Source organism: Panthera leo, chromosome C1 (assembly GCF_018350215.1).
Source record: "Panthera leo isolate Ple1 chromosome C1, P.leo_Ple1_pat1.1, whole genome shotgun sequence".
NCBI lineage: Eukaryota > Metazoa > Chordata > Mammalia > Carnivora > Felidae > Panthera > Panthera leo.
The window spans coordinates 161,784,570-161,803,024 of record NC_056686.1 but is presented as its reverse complement, the minus strand read 5'-3'; the positions used below and the strand labels follow the sequence as shown (position 1 = coordinate 161,803,024).

The following is an 18,455-nucleotide window of genomic DNA, read 5'->3' as shown; positions in this document are numbered from 1 at the left end:
GTAAGAAAAATCCTCAATGTTACAGATTGAGGATTAGGATCTGGAATGAAATCACAGCAGCAGTATTAATAAAGTGGCCTCAAGTCTCACTCCATCTTCTTGAAGTGATCTTTAATAACATGAAAGACTGTAACACTGAGAGAATATAAGATCATTTCTCAATGTAATGTGCATTAAGTTCTATGAGAGACACTAATGACTTAAGACAATTATAACATATCTAAAATCCAATTTTAGATATAACTTCAACTACTGATAGTTTAAGTTTTACAGGCACATATTTTCTAGATATGAGCGGATAAGTAACCATCTAAATCCAGCACAACTACATCATTTAATCTTCTTAGTATTCTTAACCATCTAATATTATAATACTGAAATCTGCAAAAGAAAACCATCTACTTTCTTTTCTTGACAATTTTAAATATATTTGGCCAAAGAGAGTAAGGATAACTGCAGACAAGAAACTATTAACATTTTTGTCCTAAAAAATGAGAATAGTTATGGCAGGAATGCACATATGTAAATGGCAGCCTACAACCTGAACAGAAAATATATCCAAAAATTATTGTCCTATTTGTGTAAGAAAAAGTTAGCCTGGCAAAATCACCAACAGACTGATGACTATCCTAGCCCCTGACCCCTTGTTGGTTTACAGTATTTTGTGATTTTACCTCTCAGGATCAGGAGTCCCTGTAAAGAAGTGAATGCAAGGAAGGTTGGAGTCTTGAGGTAAAATAGAAACCATGCTTGCAGTGGTCAGGAATTCTCCCTCCATATTAATGCCACTTGGTTTATCTCGGAGAATTTCCATCATTGTTTCAAAAGTTATATTTCCTAGGAAAATCATTTTAAAAATCATCAAATACATATGAATTTGCAGGTTGACATGCTGCAATCATGAACTGCTTTCTCTGTTGATAATATATAACATGAGATATTGGGATAAATTAGATATTGGGATAGGGATAAATTAGAGATTGACTACGAACAAACCTTGTATCATAACTATTCGTCTCATTCCACTATCATAAGGAAGATTTCTTAAAAAATATAAAACACACTAAATCTCAAAACCATTACTATCAGGTAAAATCTGTAACTTCCTAAGAAGGAATCAAAAATGCAAAATACACTCAATCTCATTGCCCTTACAAAAATTTTTAAGGTGTATTTAGTTAGCAGTGAACTGACAATATCAGTAACTATCATCTGAGCCTATCCATTTTGGGAAGCAAATATTAAAAGAATACAGTGCTTGGTTTCCAGTATTATACAAGGCATTCTTTACAAAATAAAATACTCCTTTTCCTGTAATTTCTGTGGCTGATATTAATACTCTTATCTGAAAGTGTGAACTGTAACCTGAGTGGGAATGAAGGAAACAAAACACATTATTAGTTAGTGGGATTTTAATGAACATAAATCTGCTGGACTACTTAAAATATTTAAATGTCCATTGTGTGTGATAAAACAGATGGCATTATATTTTGTTTTCTGCTTTCATATGTAAAGTTTGATATTTTAAGGAGTTTTTTATTTTAGATAAAGAAACTATTTTATCTCTTTAGCAAACACAACATGACCATGGTTACAGAGAGCCTCAGAATACCATATTTGCAAGGCATTTCCACCAAAAAATTTAAAAAGCCATCGTGCGTTCAGACATCTCTGCTCCTTGCTATACATATCAATGCTCAAAGATGTGGTTCAGGATCTAACTACCTCATGAAAGATGAAGAATCTTACCCCTTACACAATGCAGTCCTCCAAAACGTAGCCCAAATATCTTCTACTCACATGTCATAATTCTCTTCCCTAAAATTTGACTCTCAATTCCCCCCGAATCAAATTAAAACTCCTTCATTTTAAAAAAGTATTTATGTTTAGAGAAAGAGAGAGAGCACAAGCTTGGGAGGTGCAGAGAGAGAGGGAGAGAGAGGATCCCAAGCAGATGAACCATGAGATCATGACCTGGGCAAATCAAGAGTCAGACGCTTAACAGATTAAGCCACCCAGGTGCCCCCAAACTCCTTCAAATTAAAATTTACCATTAGGATGAACTGAAATAAGCTTTTCCTTTCATATAAGCATTCTTGATTTTTTGCACGTATAGCTTCTATCTCTGCCATTAGATTATAAATTCTCTAAAGACAAAAATGAGATTTTTCTCTATTTAGTTCTCATTCCTCCAACAAATACTTATTGAGCATCTACTAAATGCCAGGCACTGTCCTAGGAAATAGAGAGATAGACAGACAGATTGATATTGATGCACTTTGACACAGATATGTAGCTCTGTGAATGTAAAGAAGTGAAAGTTCCCTCATCCAATTTTGGTTGGAGGTAACCACAGTTAACAATTCAAAAAGGATCTTTCAGGAAGACTTTCAGAATAGGTTTAAAAGCTTTCAAACAGGAAATTCTCATTATCAAAAGAAAAGTGGTACAAGAAAATAGCCATTTAAAGCAACACATCTAAGTGCTCGCTTTGGCAGCACATATACTAAAATTGGAATGATACAGAGATTAGCATGGCCTGAGCAAGGATGCCATGCAAATTTGTGAAGTGTTCCATATTTTTTTTTTCTTATTCTTTGATACAGAAAGAGAACATTTTATTTTTATTTTCCGTTAAAAATTTTTAAGAATTTTTTGCTATAGTTTTTATTTTTTGTAATTTTTTAAATTCTACTTTACTTTCCTCATTTCATTTTATTCTATTTTGTTGTATACATTTTTAAATTTTTTAACACTTTTTACTTTTTTTTTCTTTTCTTTCCCTTTTTTCTCTATTCTATCAAGCTTCTTTCAAAGACCAGGCAAAACGCACCTAGGATCTAGCTTCCTTTATTTGATTTTTTGTGTTGCTTTTAATTTTTTAATTTTAATTTTTTTATTAATTATTTTTCTTCCTCCAAAATGACAAAATGAAGGATTCGCTCTAAAAGAAAAAACAGGAAGAAATGACAGCCAGGGACTTACTCAACACAGATATAAGCAAGATGTCTGAACCAGAATTTAGAATCATGATAATAAGAATACTAGCTGGGGTTGAAAAAAGCATAGAAGACACCAGAGAATCCCTTTCTGCGGAGACAAAAGAAGTAAAATACATTTGAGATTGCATCTCAGTTGTATGCCACGGCGGCAAGAATGGATGAAGCAGATCAGCGATATAGAAGACAAAATTATGAAGAATAATGAAGCAGAAAAAAGAGGGAAACTAAGGCAAAAGAGCATGACACAAAAATTAGAGTACCCAGTGACTTATTAAAAAGGAATAAAATCTGAATCATAGAAGTCCCAGAAGATGAAGAGAGAGAAAAAGGAGTAGACAGTTTATGTGAGCAAACCACAGCAGAAAATTTTTCTTACCTGGGGAAAGACACAGACATCAAAATCCAAGAAGCACAGAGAACTCCCATTAGATTCAACAAAAACAGACCATCAACGAGGAATATCATAGTCAAATTCACAAAATACACAGACAAGTAAAGATTATGAAAGCAACATGGGAAAAAAAGTCTTCATAAGGGAAGACAGATCAGAGAGCTTATGGAAGAAATTGAAGAAGATACAAAAAAATGGAAAACTATTCCATGCTTATGGATTAGAAGAATAAGTATTGTTAAAACATTGACACTACCCAAAGCAATCTACATATTCAATGCAATCCCTATCAAAATAACACCAGCCTTCTTCACAGAGCTAGAACAAACAATCCTAAAATTTGTATGGAACCAGAAAAGACTCCAAACAGGCAAAGCAATCCTGAAAGTGAAAAGCAAAGCTGGAGGTATCACAATTCTGGACTTCAAGCTATATTACAAACCTGTAATCATCAAGATAGTATGGTACTGGCACAAAAACAGACACTCAGATCAATGGAACAGAATAGTGGGTCCAGAAATGGACCCACAAACCTATGGCCAACTAATATTTGACAAAGCAGGAAAGAATATCCAATGGAATAGACAGCCTCTTTAGCAAATGGTGTTGGGAAACCAGAACATCAACATGCAGAAGAATGAACCTGGACCACTTTCTTACACCATACAAAAAGTAAACTCAAAATGGATGAAAGACCTAAATGTAAGACAGGAAGGCACCAAAATCCTAGAGGAGAAAACAGGCAAAAACCTCTTTGACCTTGACCGCAGCAACTTCTTGCTCAACACGTCTCTGGAGGCAAGGGAAACAAAAGCAAAAATGAACTACTGGGACCTCATCAAAATAAAAAGCTTCTGCACAGAGAAGGAAGCAATCAGCAAAACCAAAAGGCATAAACAGAATGGGAGAAGATATCTGCAAATGACATATCAGATAAAGGGTTAGTATCCAAAATCGATACAGAACTTATCAAACTCAATACCCAAAAAACAAATCATCCAGTGAAGAAATGGGCAAAAGACATGAATAGACACTTCTCCAAAGAAGACATCCAGATGGCCAACTGACACAGAATGGCTACCATTAACAACTCAGGCAACAACAGATGTTGGTAAGGATGCAGAGAAAGAAATCTCTTCTGCGCTGCTGGTGGGAATGCAAACTGGTGCAGCCGCTCTGGAAAACAGTACAGAGGTTCCTCAAAAATTAAAAACAGGGGCGCCTGGGTGGCTCGGTCGGTTGGGCGTCCGACTTCAGCTCAGGTCATGATCTCACGGTTCGTGGGTTCGAGCCCCGCATCGGGCTCTGTGCTGACTGCTCAGAGCCTGGAGCCTGTTTCAGATTCTATGTCTCCCTCTCTCTCTGATCCTCCCCCGTTCATGCTCTATCTCTCTGTCTCAAAAATAAAAAATAAAAAAAAAAAAAAAAAGTTAAAAAAAAAAAAATTAAAAACAGAACCAGCCCGTGATCCAGCAATTGAACTACTAGATATTTATTCAAAGGATATAGGAATGCTGTTTTGAAGGGGCACATGCACCCCAATGTTTATAGCAGTGCTATCAACAATAGCCAAATATGGAAAGAGCCCAAATGTCCATCAACTGATAAATGGATAAAGAAGATGTGTTATTTACACACACACACACACACACACACACACACACACACACACACTCTAGAATATTACTCCTACCATCCATCACAGCTTTCTGCAATCTTTGGTTCACTGGCTAGCTGGTGTATGACTAAAATGAGGTCTTTTTTTTAGAAAGTCTCTCCACAATTTTCCTCTATGACTTCCTAGTTTTATATGCTTGGAAAAAATTTATATTTCTAAAAGTATAATTCTACTAGAAAAAGGAAGTAGGACCACTGATACTTAATTACATACTCGAAAAGCCAAAGAGGATGGAATTGAAGGATTTTTTTTAAGTTTATTTATTTTTGAGAGAGAGGGAGGGAGAGAAAGAATCCCAAGCAGGTTCTGTGCACAGAGTCTGATGCAGGGCTTAATCTCACGAACCATGAGATCATGACCTGAGCCGAAATCAAGAGTTGATACTTAACCGACTGAGCCACCCAGGTGCCCCCCTAGAGGACAGATTTTAAAATTACCAATTCAATAGAGTATCAGTGAGGTGTTCCTTTAAATAAATGAAAACACTCAACAATTTTTATAGATAAGAAATAACTACTTAGCAAATATAATAGAAAAATATTCCATTCACATTACCAGCCAAAAATATAAAGTATTGAGAAAAAACTTAAAATTTTGTCCATTGCATCTCATGCTCCCACCTTAACAAACTAGGAAAAGAGAAAAATAAGCCCAAACCAAGCAGAAGGAAATAATAAAGATAAGAGCAGATGTCAATGAAACTGAAAGAAGAAAAAACAATAAAGGAAAGTCAACAGAACAAAAATCTGGTTCTTTGAAAAAAATCAATACGATTGACAAACCTCTAGCTACACTGACAGAAAAAGAGAGAAGACAAAAATTACAAAATTACCACTATCAGGAATGAAACAGGGATATCATGACAGACCCTGCAGACATTAAAAGCAAAAGGGAATACTATGAGCGACTCTATGCACATAAATTAACAACTTGGAAGAAATGGACCAATTATTTGAAAAGCACATATTACCTAAACTCACTCAGTATTAAACAGATTATTTGAATACCCCTATAACTATTAAAGAAATTGACTTTGTAGTTTAAAAACCCACAGAAAAGAAATACCCAGGCCCAGATAGTTTCGCTGGAGAATTCTATCAAATATTTAAGGAAGAATTAACAGCACTCTACACTGTCTCTTCCACAAAATAAAAAAGGAGGGAACACTTCCTGATTCACACTGTTAGGCTGATGTCAAAACCAAACAAAGGCAGTACAGAACAAAACAAACAAGACAGACCAATATCTCTCATAAATATAGATGCAAGAACCCATAACAAAATATTAGCAAACAGAACCCAGCAATACATAAAAAGAATTATATACCACAACCAAACTGGATTTATTCCAAGGATACAAGGCTGGTTCAATATGTGAAGATCAATGTAACTTACCATATTAACAGGCTGAAGAAGAAAGAGAATCATATCAATTGACACACAAAAAAATAATAAACTTCAACATCTATTCATTACAAAACCTCTCAGCAAACAAGAAATGGAGAGAAACTTCCTTAACATGATAAAGTTAAGCATCTACAAAAAGCTACAGCTAACACTACACTTAATGATAAAAAACTGGGGCACCAGGGTGGCTCAGTCGGTTAAGCATCCGACTTCAGCTCAGGTCATGATCTTGTGGTCTGTGGGTTCGAGCCCCAGTCGGGCTCTGCACTGACAGCTCGAAGCCTGGAGCCTGCTTCAGATTCTCTCTCTCTCTAGTCCTCCCCCAGTCACACTCTGTCTCTTTCTCTCTCAAAAATAAATAGTAAACATTAAAAAAATGATAAAAAGATTAAATGCTTTCCCCCTAAGACTGGGAATAAAGCAAGGAAGTCAGCTTTTACCATTCTTATTCAATATAATCCTGGAGGGTCTAGCCAGAACTATAAGGCAATAAAAAGACACAAAAAGTATATAGATTGGAAAGGAAGAACTAAAACTGTCCCTATTTGCAGATGATATGATAGTCTATATAGGAAATCCCAAGGAATCCACCCAAAGGAGAATCTGCCCAACAACAACAACAACAAAAACCCAAAGCTCCTAGAATTAACAATTTCAATGAGGAAAGTCACAGAACACAAGATCAACATACAATAAAATAATAACAATTTGAAATTTTGAAAAAATGTTCTAATTAGAGAACAATTTATTTAGGCTCTATAGAAGGGAACTAGAGAACTGTTTTCTTGTTTAGGTTAAGATTGCAAATACTATAGGTCCTGCTTCCCTTCTACAATCCATCCTAAAGAAACAATTTTGGGGGTGCCTCAGTGGCTCAGTCCATTAAGTGTCCGACCTCCGCTCAGATCATGATCTCACAGTCTGTGAGCTCAAGCCCCACATCAGGCTCTGTTCTGACAGCTCAGAGCCTGGAGCCTGCTTCTGGATTCTGTCTCTCTCTCTCTCTGTCTCTCTGCCCCTCCCCTGCTCATGCTCTGTCTCTCTCTCTCTCTCTCTCAAAAATAAACATTAAAAAAATTTTTTTAAAAAAGAAACAATTTTGAAATGCAGACAAAACTTAATAAACCAAGATGTACACTGCAACATGGTAAAGACTGGAAAATGACCAAATAGCAAACAATACTATCTGTTACTTGCCTGTGTCCTACCTTCCACTAGTTATTATGTTCCAGAAGGTCACAGACCATATTAATCATATCTGCTGCTATGTGATCTCATGTCTAGCATAGAACAAGCTTTCACAAAAGATTTAACAACAAAAAAAGTCAATATGGAAAACCTAGATAAAACTACACAAGTCTTAGAAACACAAAAGAAAATTTCAATAAATGGACAGCCATATCTTGTTCTTGAATAGGAAGGCAGTATTATTAGATGTCAATCCTCCCCTAAAATAATCTATAGTTTTGATTCAATTCCAGTCAAACCTCAAAGAATGTTTTGGGAGGAGAAGCTGAATAAAATTATTGTAAAATTTATCTGGAAAAATGATCAGTCAAGGATTGTCAGGAACATTTTGAAAGAGCAGAGTAGTGAAGATATCCTTGTCCTACCACATAAAAAGAAAAAAACAGTATTGCAAATTCCCTCATTTTTTTCTTTGTTCATACAACAAGTATTGAGTACTTACTGTGTGTACTTACACTGTTTTAAACAAAACTGGACAAATACAGTAATCTAATTTACACATGGGTTTACTTAGGAATTAATTTGATCAAGTTGGTTGACATTTCAAATCAGTAGAGAAAGATAATCCATTTAATCATTAGTACTGGGATCACTGGATAATCATTTGAGTGGTGAGGAAAATGGTAGAATCCTAATTCATACTTTATTTTAGAATGATTCTAGAATCATCATAATTTAAATTTACAAAATAAAGTTATAAATATAAGATGTAGATAATCATTTCTGGGGGCACCTGGGTGGCTCAGTCAGTTAAGCGTCTGGCTCTTGATTTCGGTTTGGTCCGTGAGATCAAGCTCTGTGTTAGCGCAGAGCCTGCTTGGGATTCTCTCTCCCATTCTCTCTGCCCCTCCCCTCTCTCACACACTCTCACACACTCACTCTCTCAAAATTAAATAAACTTAAAAAAAAGATAACCATTTATGGTATAGTAAAAATGACCTTTCTCAAAGGACATCAATGCTAGAAACCATTAAGAAAAATTCCATATAGTGCAGTGTCTGAGAGACTCAGTCTCCCTCTCCCTCTGCCTCTCACCTGCACCTGCTCATGCTTTGTTTCTGTCTCAAAAATAAATAAACGTTAAAAAGTGTTTTAAAAAAAGAAAAATTCCATGTAGGACAAAATCAACCATTATATTTTTAGTTTTCTATTTATGCCAGCTATTTTTCCTTTTTTCTCCTTCCTTGTCCTCTTGAATTTTTCAAGTGTTTATTATTTTACTTCTCCCCAGTTTATTATACATTCTTTTATCATTTTGTTAGTTTCTCTTGACTTATTACAGTCTGCCTTAAATTAATTATCCATTAACCCAAGGACCTTACAACACTTTAACTCCAGTTACTGCCTCCGGTCTTTTGTGCTATGCTCAGACATTTAATTCTACTGTGTTTGTCTGAGTCTTCTGAGAAGCAGATGCCATGACATATGGTTAAATGTATAAAGGACTTTATTAGGGAAAATGACTATGAGGGAAAATGCCTGTGAGAGAAAATGAGGAGGAAGCTAGAGTATGATGGAAGTCTCAACCTGGGTTTGGAAAGTTGAGAGGGAAGAGAAGTTGAGTTGAAAGTGTCCTAGAATGCCACGCCATCTAAGAAAACCTTTGCAAGCCTATCAGGGGTTCCTTGACCCAAAGCCGGCCATTGGAGGATTCCCATGATCCCAGGAATTCCTTAGTCTCCCTGCCTCTTTCAGTCATTGGCAAGGAGCAGCCTTGAGACTGTGGGAAGCATAGTCTCAATACTACACAAAATCCATGCACAACATATTTTGAACACTGCAGCTATGGCCATTGGTCATAAAATTATCATTTTAAATACTCAATATTCATTTAGTTTTACCCACTTATTTCCTGGTTTTGTTGCTCTTCATTCACTCCTGCTTACCTTGCTGATATCCAAGATCATTTTTCCTGCCTGAAGAATGACTCTATTTTAGTGCCAATTGGCTACTGACAAATTTTGTTTTATTTCAACTTCATTTTTGGAGGAGATTTTCACTGGTATTGAGTTCTAAATGACTAGTCATTATTTGTCTTCATCACTTTAAAGGTGTCCTTTACAGTCTTCTGGATTCCATCCCATCTAGTAAAAAGTTAATCGGTCAGTCCCATATTTGCTCCTTTGAAGATAATATGTATCTTTTCTCTCACTGCTTTTAAGATTTTCTCTCTGTTGGTTGTTGTTTGGTTGGGTTTTTTCCTTTAGAAATCTTACTATGATGTGCCCAGGTATGGTTTCTTTTCATTTATTCTTGTGGTGTATAGAGCTTGAAGCTGTGGGTTAATTTTTTTAGTTTTGGGAAATTCTTGGCCAATATCTCTTCAAATATTGCTTTTGCCCCTCCATATTCTCTCTGTCCTTTCCTGCTGAGACTCCAATTACATATGTGTGAGACCTTTTCACTGAGTCTGAGATGGCTCTCTCACTTTTTTTTTTTTAATTTTTTTTTTAATGTTTATTTATTTTTTTGAGACAGAGAAAGACACAGCATAAGCAGGGAAGGGGCAGAGAGAGAGGGAGACACAGAATGTGAAGCAGGCTCCAGGCTCTGAGCTGTCAGCACAGAGCCCGACGCGGGGCTCGAACTCACGAACTGTGAGATCGTGACCTGAGCCGAAGTCGGACGCTTAACCGACTGAGCCACCCAGGCGCCCCTCTCACACTCTTATCTATATTTTCTAAACTTTTATCTCTCTGCTTCAATCAGGAGAGTTTTTACTGATCTTCCAGTTAATAATTTATTTTGCTAAGTCTAATCTGTTATTAAACCAATCCATTGAATTCTTAATTGCAGTAATTAGAATGCTATAGTTCTATTATTTCCACTTGATTCTATTTATAGATTCCAGTTCTCTGATGAAATTCTCCATCTCTTCATCTAATTTTCTTGAACATATAAAACGTACTAATTTAAGTCGGTGTCTGATAAAGCTATATGGGGAAATACGTTCAAGAATTCCATATATTTACATAAATGGCTTAGAAAAAAGTTTAGGGTGGAAAGCTGCCACCATGGGGCGAAAGCGTCCAAGGTTAGCTAGCGAGATTATTGTAATGGAATCACGCGTAACTTGTTATATCACCTGCAGGAAATTACTTTCCATCTGGTGCCAATATACTATTGTGCTTTGATCACAAACTCCACTTGCCCCCGCCCCCCCAGACCCTTTGCTTCTTACACACACAAGTTAACAATTACTATCTGATTGTTCTCTTCATGTTCACCACGTGTGTAAGATCTTGTTTTCTTCACATCACCATGTGTGTAAGATCTTGAGAGCTCAATACGCAGACAAAAGCTTTGTTTGGGGCTCTTGTCTCCTCCCAGACACTAGTCTCTCTCGTATTCAATTCTATGTCTGCTCTCTTGCTGCACAAGAGAGAACTCCAGACTCCTAGTCTGTGACAAAGCTAGTTTGTGGATACCAATGGGTTAGTTTCTATTGTCTGCTTTCTCTTAGTTTTTGGTCATTTAGTCTTATTACCTGGCATGTCTGATAATTTTTTACCCAATGTTGGAAACTATGAATGAAAATTTGTAGAAGCTCTTCATATTTTCAACAGAGGATTTAATTTTCTTCTGGTAAACACACAGAATATAGGTAGATTACCTACTGATCCAGTTGTGACTGGCCTGGTCCCTGTTTCTTCTTTCTCCTAAGTGTAGTTTTTCTGGGCTGAAAGGCTGGGGTGTTTCCCAGGCCTCTTCTTGATTGGCAATCAAATTTAAGTTTTGTCCCTAAAGCCTTGTGAGAGTTCCACATCTCTACTTAGCTTTTTAAGCAGTTAGCAACTACTTTGGTCTTGATTTCTCAGTGTCTCATCCTACATATGTGCCGCTTAGAAGTCAATGATTGCTTTAAGGAGAAATTGTGACAAGAAGGTCAGGTGCTTCTCAGAGTGTAGATAGTCTTTTCTCAATCTGTTGAACCTAGACTCTCGTGTCCTAACTGTTTCAGGCATTCACCTATGCCTTCATACAGTGGCTTTTATTCCTCCAGCTTTTTTGTTTTCTTCCTCCAGATTTTATAGGTATTCTTAGGGGGAGGTTAGTCTAACACTAGGTTACTCCTTAATAACCAGAAGCAGAAGTCCAGCTCTGTGCTTTTAACCCTCCACTGTTGTGCCTCCCACCAGTCTCTTTTTACCCTCAAGTAGTATCAATTTCTCAATAACAGTAATGAACATGATAGACCCATATTGGAACAAGTACAGTTAAAATAAAAACCCATAAAACATATAGTTCCTGGTATCAGATATTTTCAGATACTTTATATTGACAATGTTTAGGAGCACCTGGGTGGCTCAGTCAGTTAAGCATCTGACCCTTGGTCTCGGCTCCGGTCATGACCTCACGATTTGTGAATTTGAGCCTTACATCAGCCTCTGCACTGACGGCACAGAGCCTGCTTGGGATTCTCTCTCTCCCTCTGTCTCTGTGCCCATCCCTGCTTTCTCTCTCTCTTCCTCACAAATAAATAAATCAACTTAAAAAAAAAAAAAGAGGAAATGTTTAACTACTGCATTAAAATTAGTTCTAAAGAAACAAGTAACTTTAACATGGTTGACCACAGCTATTTGTTTGCTCTCTCCTAATACCCTACTACAATGACAGTAAAGGAATAAAAAACGAAATAACCCACAAAGAAAGCATGAAAAGCAAGCATTTCTGCCCCCTCCCATTCCCATGATATATGGGAATAATTAAAAGAAAAAAGCTTACAGCAAGTCTGTACGCAAGATGTGATTCTGTGACATTTCAAATTAAAATAAAACTGACTTCCATATAAAATTATGTTCCGTCCTCAGTCGGTCAACATGTTACCAACTGTTTTATGTTAATAGCAAATTTTCCATTTCTCCACAGGATAGCTATGACTTCAAATTCAAGAAAAATAATTTATAGATAACTTGTTATAGGAGCAAATCTTTCTGTTAATTTTGAGAAAATGCAGGAAGGGAAAAAAAGGGGGTGTACCTGAAAACAGCCCTTCACATTAAAACTAAACAATAAAGCAAAAGCCTACTATCCACTTCTATCTATCAGACACATTGCTTCTGCACCTAGTGAGATTTTAAAATGATTCAAATCTAAATTCCTATAAATGGCAAGTTTTAATGAAAACAGTGTCAGAACCATAACACTGCAATAATACAGGTATTATGAAAATGTTTTCTGTATTCAAAACCTGCAATTCTCAAAATGAAGGGAGGATTTACATGATCACTTGACTAGGATAGCTGTAAGTAATCCACTAGCACGCATTGAATAAGTACTGAGACCGCAGTAGCAGGGTTCAGTAAAATGAATGCAAAACACAGGGTGCAATTTCATTGCAATTTAAACTAGTTATTTAAAATACATGAGTGAATATAGATACAATTTGGATATACATGCAGCACAGTTAATAGCTATCAGGTAGCTGGAAGACGAGAGGTAGGCTCTTCCGTCTAGAAAAATCATAGGAAAAATTAACTATAATGTACTAGTAGACAATTTTCTATGAAAGTATTGGGAAGACATTTATTCTTTTGGCAAAGCACAGAAAGCTGGATGAACTGTACTTTACACTTGGGAAGAAAAATAAGTTTCATGTCAGATGCAAGTCTTGCTATAATCATGTATGCATTTTAAATCTATAACTCAGTTATTTTGTAGTTAAATATAACAGAATTAATTATTCTGATGCAGCGGCTAACTAATTTATAATTACCTCTATTTTTTCTTTTGTCCAATTACCCTAAACCTTACGATTCCTGACATTTTCCTCTCCACCTGAATTATGTGTTGTTATTCTTCATTTTTTAAAAGGAATACCTGCTAATGTATGTCCTGAGCCTCTAAATTTATTGCCAGAAAAAAAGTACACAACAGCAATCTTTGTTACATTATCTGTAAGTTATGGCTTAATCCAATGAACAATCCTTTGTTAACTTCATCAAAAACCCTTATGAAACACACACAACATATTGCTGCAAGACACTGAACTAGGTGCTGAGAGAAATGTAAGTTCAAATAAGAGAGTCCATTTTTTTCAGTTTCATAGAGGAGATAAACGAGCAGTTTCCTCATTCACAAAATGAAGCTAATACCCAATTCATAGTTCCCTGGAGAACATAATGTCATCACTTAGCACAATGTCTAGCCCTTGATAGCTTTTAATAAATGGGAATAGATATGCTGCAATTGCTACTCCGTCTCTACTTTTACAACAATAGTGAGTCTAAAATTATAATCCTTGGAATTACACATTTTGGCATTTTCTACATATCCATCCACATGAAAAAAAAAGATCATTTAAAAAAACTATTTATTAACTGACAAACTAACATTAAGAAACTTTACAGGAAACCTTTCCAACGGTAAGACATTTTGCTGGAAAGCAAAATGTAAGTAAGATACTAAATACTTTGAAAACAATGATATTAAGGCATTCTAAAAAGTCGCAAAATTTTTTCTGCCATACCAAATAGATAACATAATTGCTTTGTTTAATGGATACCTAAGAGGCAAATACCAATCACTGATCTCTGAGTAGTTGCTTTCTCATTGATTTACAGAACCATATTATCCTTCAAGTGAAGGAATATATTAGTCACATATTTTGGAATATTAGTGGAATGACCCACTCAGTAGTTATTTCACTCAATAATCTTCTAAATAAAAGGTGTTTTTCTGGAGTTCTTTGGAGGCAAAGGGACAAAGATACATTACAAGTTATTTTTTAAGAATTAGTGGTAACTAGAGGAGGCTGGCTGGCTCAGTCAGTTAGGCATCCAACTCTTGATTTTGGCTCAGGTCATGATCTCAGGGTTTGTGAGACTGAGCCCCACATCAGGCTCTGTGCTGTCAATGGGGAGCCAGCTTGGGATTCTCTCTCTCCTCTCTCTGCTCCTTCCTTTGCTCATGTTCTAACTCTCTCAAAATGAATAAATAAACATTTTTAAAAAGAGTAGTAACTAAATATAAAAATGGAAAGATATATTAACAGGCAATTTAAAAATCACAATTTTTTAACAAACATAAGAATATGTCTAATCTTAACAGATCTATATTTTAAAATAATAACATGTCATGAATAGACACTTCTCCAAAGAAGACATCCAGATGGCCAACTGACACATGAAAAAACGCTCAACATCACTCATCATCAGGGAAATACAAATCAAAACCACACTGAGATACCACCTCACACCTGTCAGAATGGCTAACATTAACAACTCAGGCAACAATAGATGTTGGCGAGGATGCGGAAGAAGAGGATCTTTTTTTGCACTGCTGGTGGGAATGCAAACTGGTGCAGCCACTCTGGAAAACAGTATGGAGGTTCCTCAAAAAACTAAAAATAGAACTACCCTACGACCCAGCAACTGCACTACTAGATATTTATCCAAGGGATACAGGTGTGCTGTTTTGAAGGGACACATGCACCCCAATGTCTATAGCAGCACTGTGAACAATAGCCAAAATATGGAAAGAGCCCAGATGTCCATTGATGGATGAATGGATAAAGAAGATGTGGTATATCTATACAATGGAGTATTACTCGGCAATCAGAAAGAATGAAATCTTGCCATTTGCAACTACATGGATGGAACTAGAAGGTATTATGCGAAGCGAAATTAGAGAAAGTCAAGTATCATATGACTTCACTCATATGAGGACTTTAAGATACAAAACAGATAAACATAAGGGAAAGGAAGCAAAAATAATACAAAAACAGGGAAGGGGACAAAACATAAGAGACTCTTAAATATGGAGAACAAACAAAGGTTACTGGACGGGTGTGGGAGGGGGGATGGACTAAATGGGTAAGGGGCATTAAGGAATCTACTCCTGAAATCACTGTTGCACTATATGCTAACTTGGATGTAAATTAAAAATTTAATTAAAAATAAATAAAGGCAATGAGATATTTAGAAACTGTTTACAGAATAGGGTAAAAATAGAGATAGAAGCAAAGAAAAATAAAGATAAAAACCATACAATTTAAAAAATAATAAATAAATAAATAAAATAGTAACATGTCATTTTTGCCTACACAATTTGTTAAGGTTGAACAAAAATAATATCCTACATTGATAAATATATTAGAACGGCACTCAAATATTGCTGGTAGAAATTTAATTTGATGCAACTTTTCTGGTGGCCATTTTGACAATGTGTTTCAAAAGCCTTTAAACATGCATATGCTTTGACCCTACATTCTACTTCTAGAAACATATTCTAGGAAAATAATCATGAATGAGAATATAAATAAGGTATAAGCATATTACATAATTTTCAGTACTGAAAAACTAAAAACAACCTAGATAATGGGGAATTTGTTAACTAAAGTATGAGTCATACAATCAATCATTACTATATAGTGATTATAATACAACCGTATGGAAGTAAACAAGATATCACAATATTAGAATACTATGCATCTTTAAAAAAATATTTTTAATGTGTATTCATTTTTGAAAGACAGAAACTGAGCACAAGCAGGGGTGGGGCAGAGAGAAAGGGGGACACAGAATCTGAAGCAGGCTCCAGGCTCTGAGCTGTCAGCACAGAGCCCGACATAGGGCTCAAACTCACAAACCACGAGATCGTGACCCGAGCCGAAGTGGGACACTTAACCAACTGAGCCACCCAGGCGCCCCTAGAATACTATGCATCTTTTAAAAATGAGAAAGTTCTGTACATATCAAAACAGAATTATCTATATATTGCTAACTAAAGACAAGTTATGTGCAGAAATGTGTATATGGCATACTGCCATTTCTGTAAAAAAAAGAAAAAAGAAAAAATTACATATATATATTTGTTTCATTAAGCATATATTATATCTGGAAGACATAAGGGAATACCTACGGAAAAAAGAAATGAGTATCTAGAGACAGAGTAGGAATATATTCTTGTATACTCTTGTGTACCTGTGGATTTTGAATCATGTGAATATATTTCTATTTCTATAAGTAAAATAATGTCATAGAATATTAAATAACATAGGAAGGAGTTCTGCTTTCAATTAAGCTAAGTAAGTTCCTATCAGACCAACCCTCCCTTAGATAACTATAAACTTGGGATGTAATACAAACTATCAGGCACCTGCGTGGCTCAGACGGTTAAGTATGTGACTTTGGCTCAGGGCATGATCCTGAGAGATCATGGGTTTGAGTCCTGAATCAGGTGAGCTTGAGCCCCACTTGGGTGAACACAAGCCCCACTTTGGGTGAGCCCCACTTCTCTCTCTCTCATTGTCTCTCTCTCTCCCTCCCTCCCTCTCTCTCTTTGCCCTCACTTGCACCCTCTCTCTTTCTCAAAAAAAAATACAGACTACCTGAAGGTTCTTTCCAGTGAACAAAAGCAGGAAAATTCTGGAGGGGGACATTTGGAAGATGGGATGAAACACAGGATAAATTTCCTATTTGTGTTCTGGCTTTAGCTCAAGGGAAGGCCACAGTCAATGCTGTGCAGTATTGTGCAGGTATTTACAGAAAATCTCCGTCTATCTGGCTTGAAGAACCAGAGGTCAACCACAGGTACTAGAAAGGGAAGGAGGAATCCCATAAAAGACGGAGTTACAGAGAAGAACCCCCAAATTCTGTGGAAAAAAAAAAAAAAAACCTGCCCAAATCTCCATCTGCTGTGTGAATCACCATGTGAGGCAGTTTGCAAGCAGCTCAGCTAAAGATGAAAGAACTCAGCTGAAATTTGAGTTGCCCGCCCGTTGGGTTTACAGATTGAGTACAACCAATTACATTGTCTGCCAAATCAAGAGTTATTTCTTTTTAGGTGAATTTTGGTGGTTTGTGGCTTTCAAGGAATTAGTTCATTTCCTTTACTTATTGAATACCCTTAGAGCTGTTTGTAGTATTCCTCTATTACCTTCCTTATTGTGCTGTGGTTGATAATGATATTTCTCTTCCTGCCATATAACTTGTGTTGTTTTCCTCTTTTTCTTTGTCAAACTGTCTACAGTGTATCAATTTTATTGCTCTTTTCAAAGAACCAGCTTTTGGTTTGATCAATTTTCTCCACTGCTTTGTTACTTTCAATGTTATTGATTTCTGCTCTTGTTTTTATTATTTCCTTACTTTTCCTTGACTGGCATTTTTGTTTGGTTTGGTTTGTTTGATTCATTTTGTTTCCTTTCTTTTTTTTTATTTAAAAAATTTTTTTTAATGTTTTTTTTATTTTTGAGAGAGGGAGAAACGGACCACAAGTGGGGAAGGGTTAGAGAGAGGAGACACAGAATCCGAAGCAGGCTCCAGGCTCTGAGCTGTCAGCACAGAGCTTGACGTGGGGCTCAAACTCACAAACCAGGAGATCATGACCTGAGCCCAAGTCAGACGCTTAACCAACTGAGCCACCCAGGTGCCTCCATTTTGTTTCATTTCTTAAGGTTGAAAGTTTAAGTATATTATTGATTTAAGACCTTTCTTATTATGTTCTGTGAGCACTAAATGCTATAAATTTCCCTGTAAGCACTACTTTTGCTGCATCCCATAAATTTTGGTATATTCATTTTCACTTCATTCCACTCAAAATATTTTCTAATTTCCCTTGAGACTTCTTTTTTTGACCCACAGATTAAAAGTATGTTGTGCAATTTCCAAGTATTTGGGGACTTCCCAGATATCCTTCTAAAATTGATTTTTAATTTAATTTCATTATCACCAGAAACCATCCTTTGCTCACTGTTTCTTTTAAATTTGGTAAGATTTGTTTTATGACCC

The 18,455-nt window shown here is 36.1% G+C and overlaps 1 protein-coding gene and 1 non-coding gene across 4 annotated transcripts in view; one reads left to right on the top strand and one right to left on the bottom strand.

The window, feature by feature from the left end:
- Positions 1-18,455, bottom strand: part of SCRN3 (secernin 3) — a 31,597-nt gene that overhangs the window by 4,392 nt on the left and 8,750 nt on the right. For all 3 annotated transcript variants that reach the window (XM_042952680.1, XM_042952679.1, XM_042952681.1), the window contains one exon: positions 675-837. In XM_042952680.1, the coding sequence (XP_042808614.1) occupies positions 675-837 (163 nt within the window). The remainder of the gene's footprint in view (positions 1-674; positions 838-18,455) is intronic.
- On the top strand, positions 2,483-2,584 carry LOC122228959. Its single transcript, XR_006206841.1, has one exon. It is a non-coding gene; the product is annotated as a U6 spliceosomal RNA (small nuclear RNA).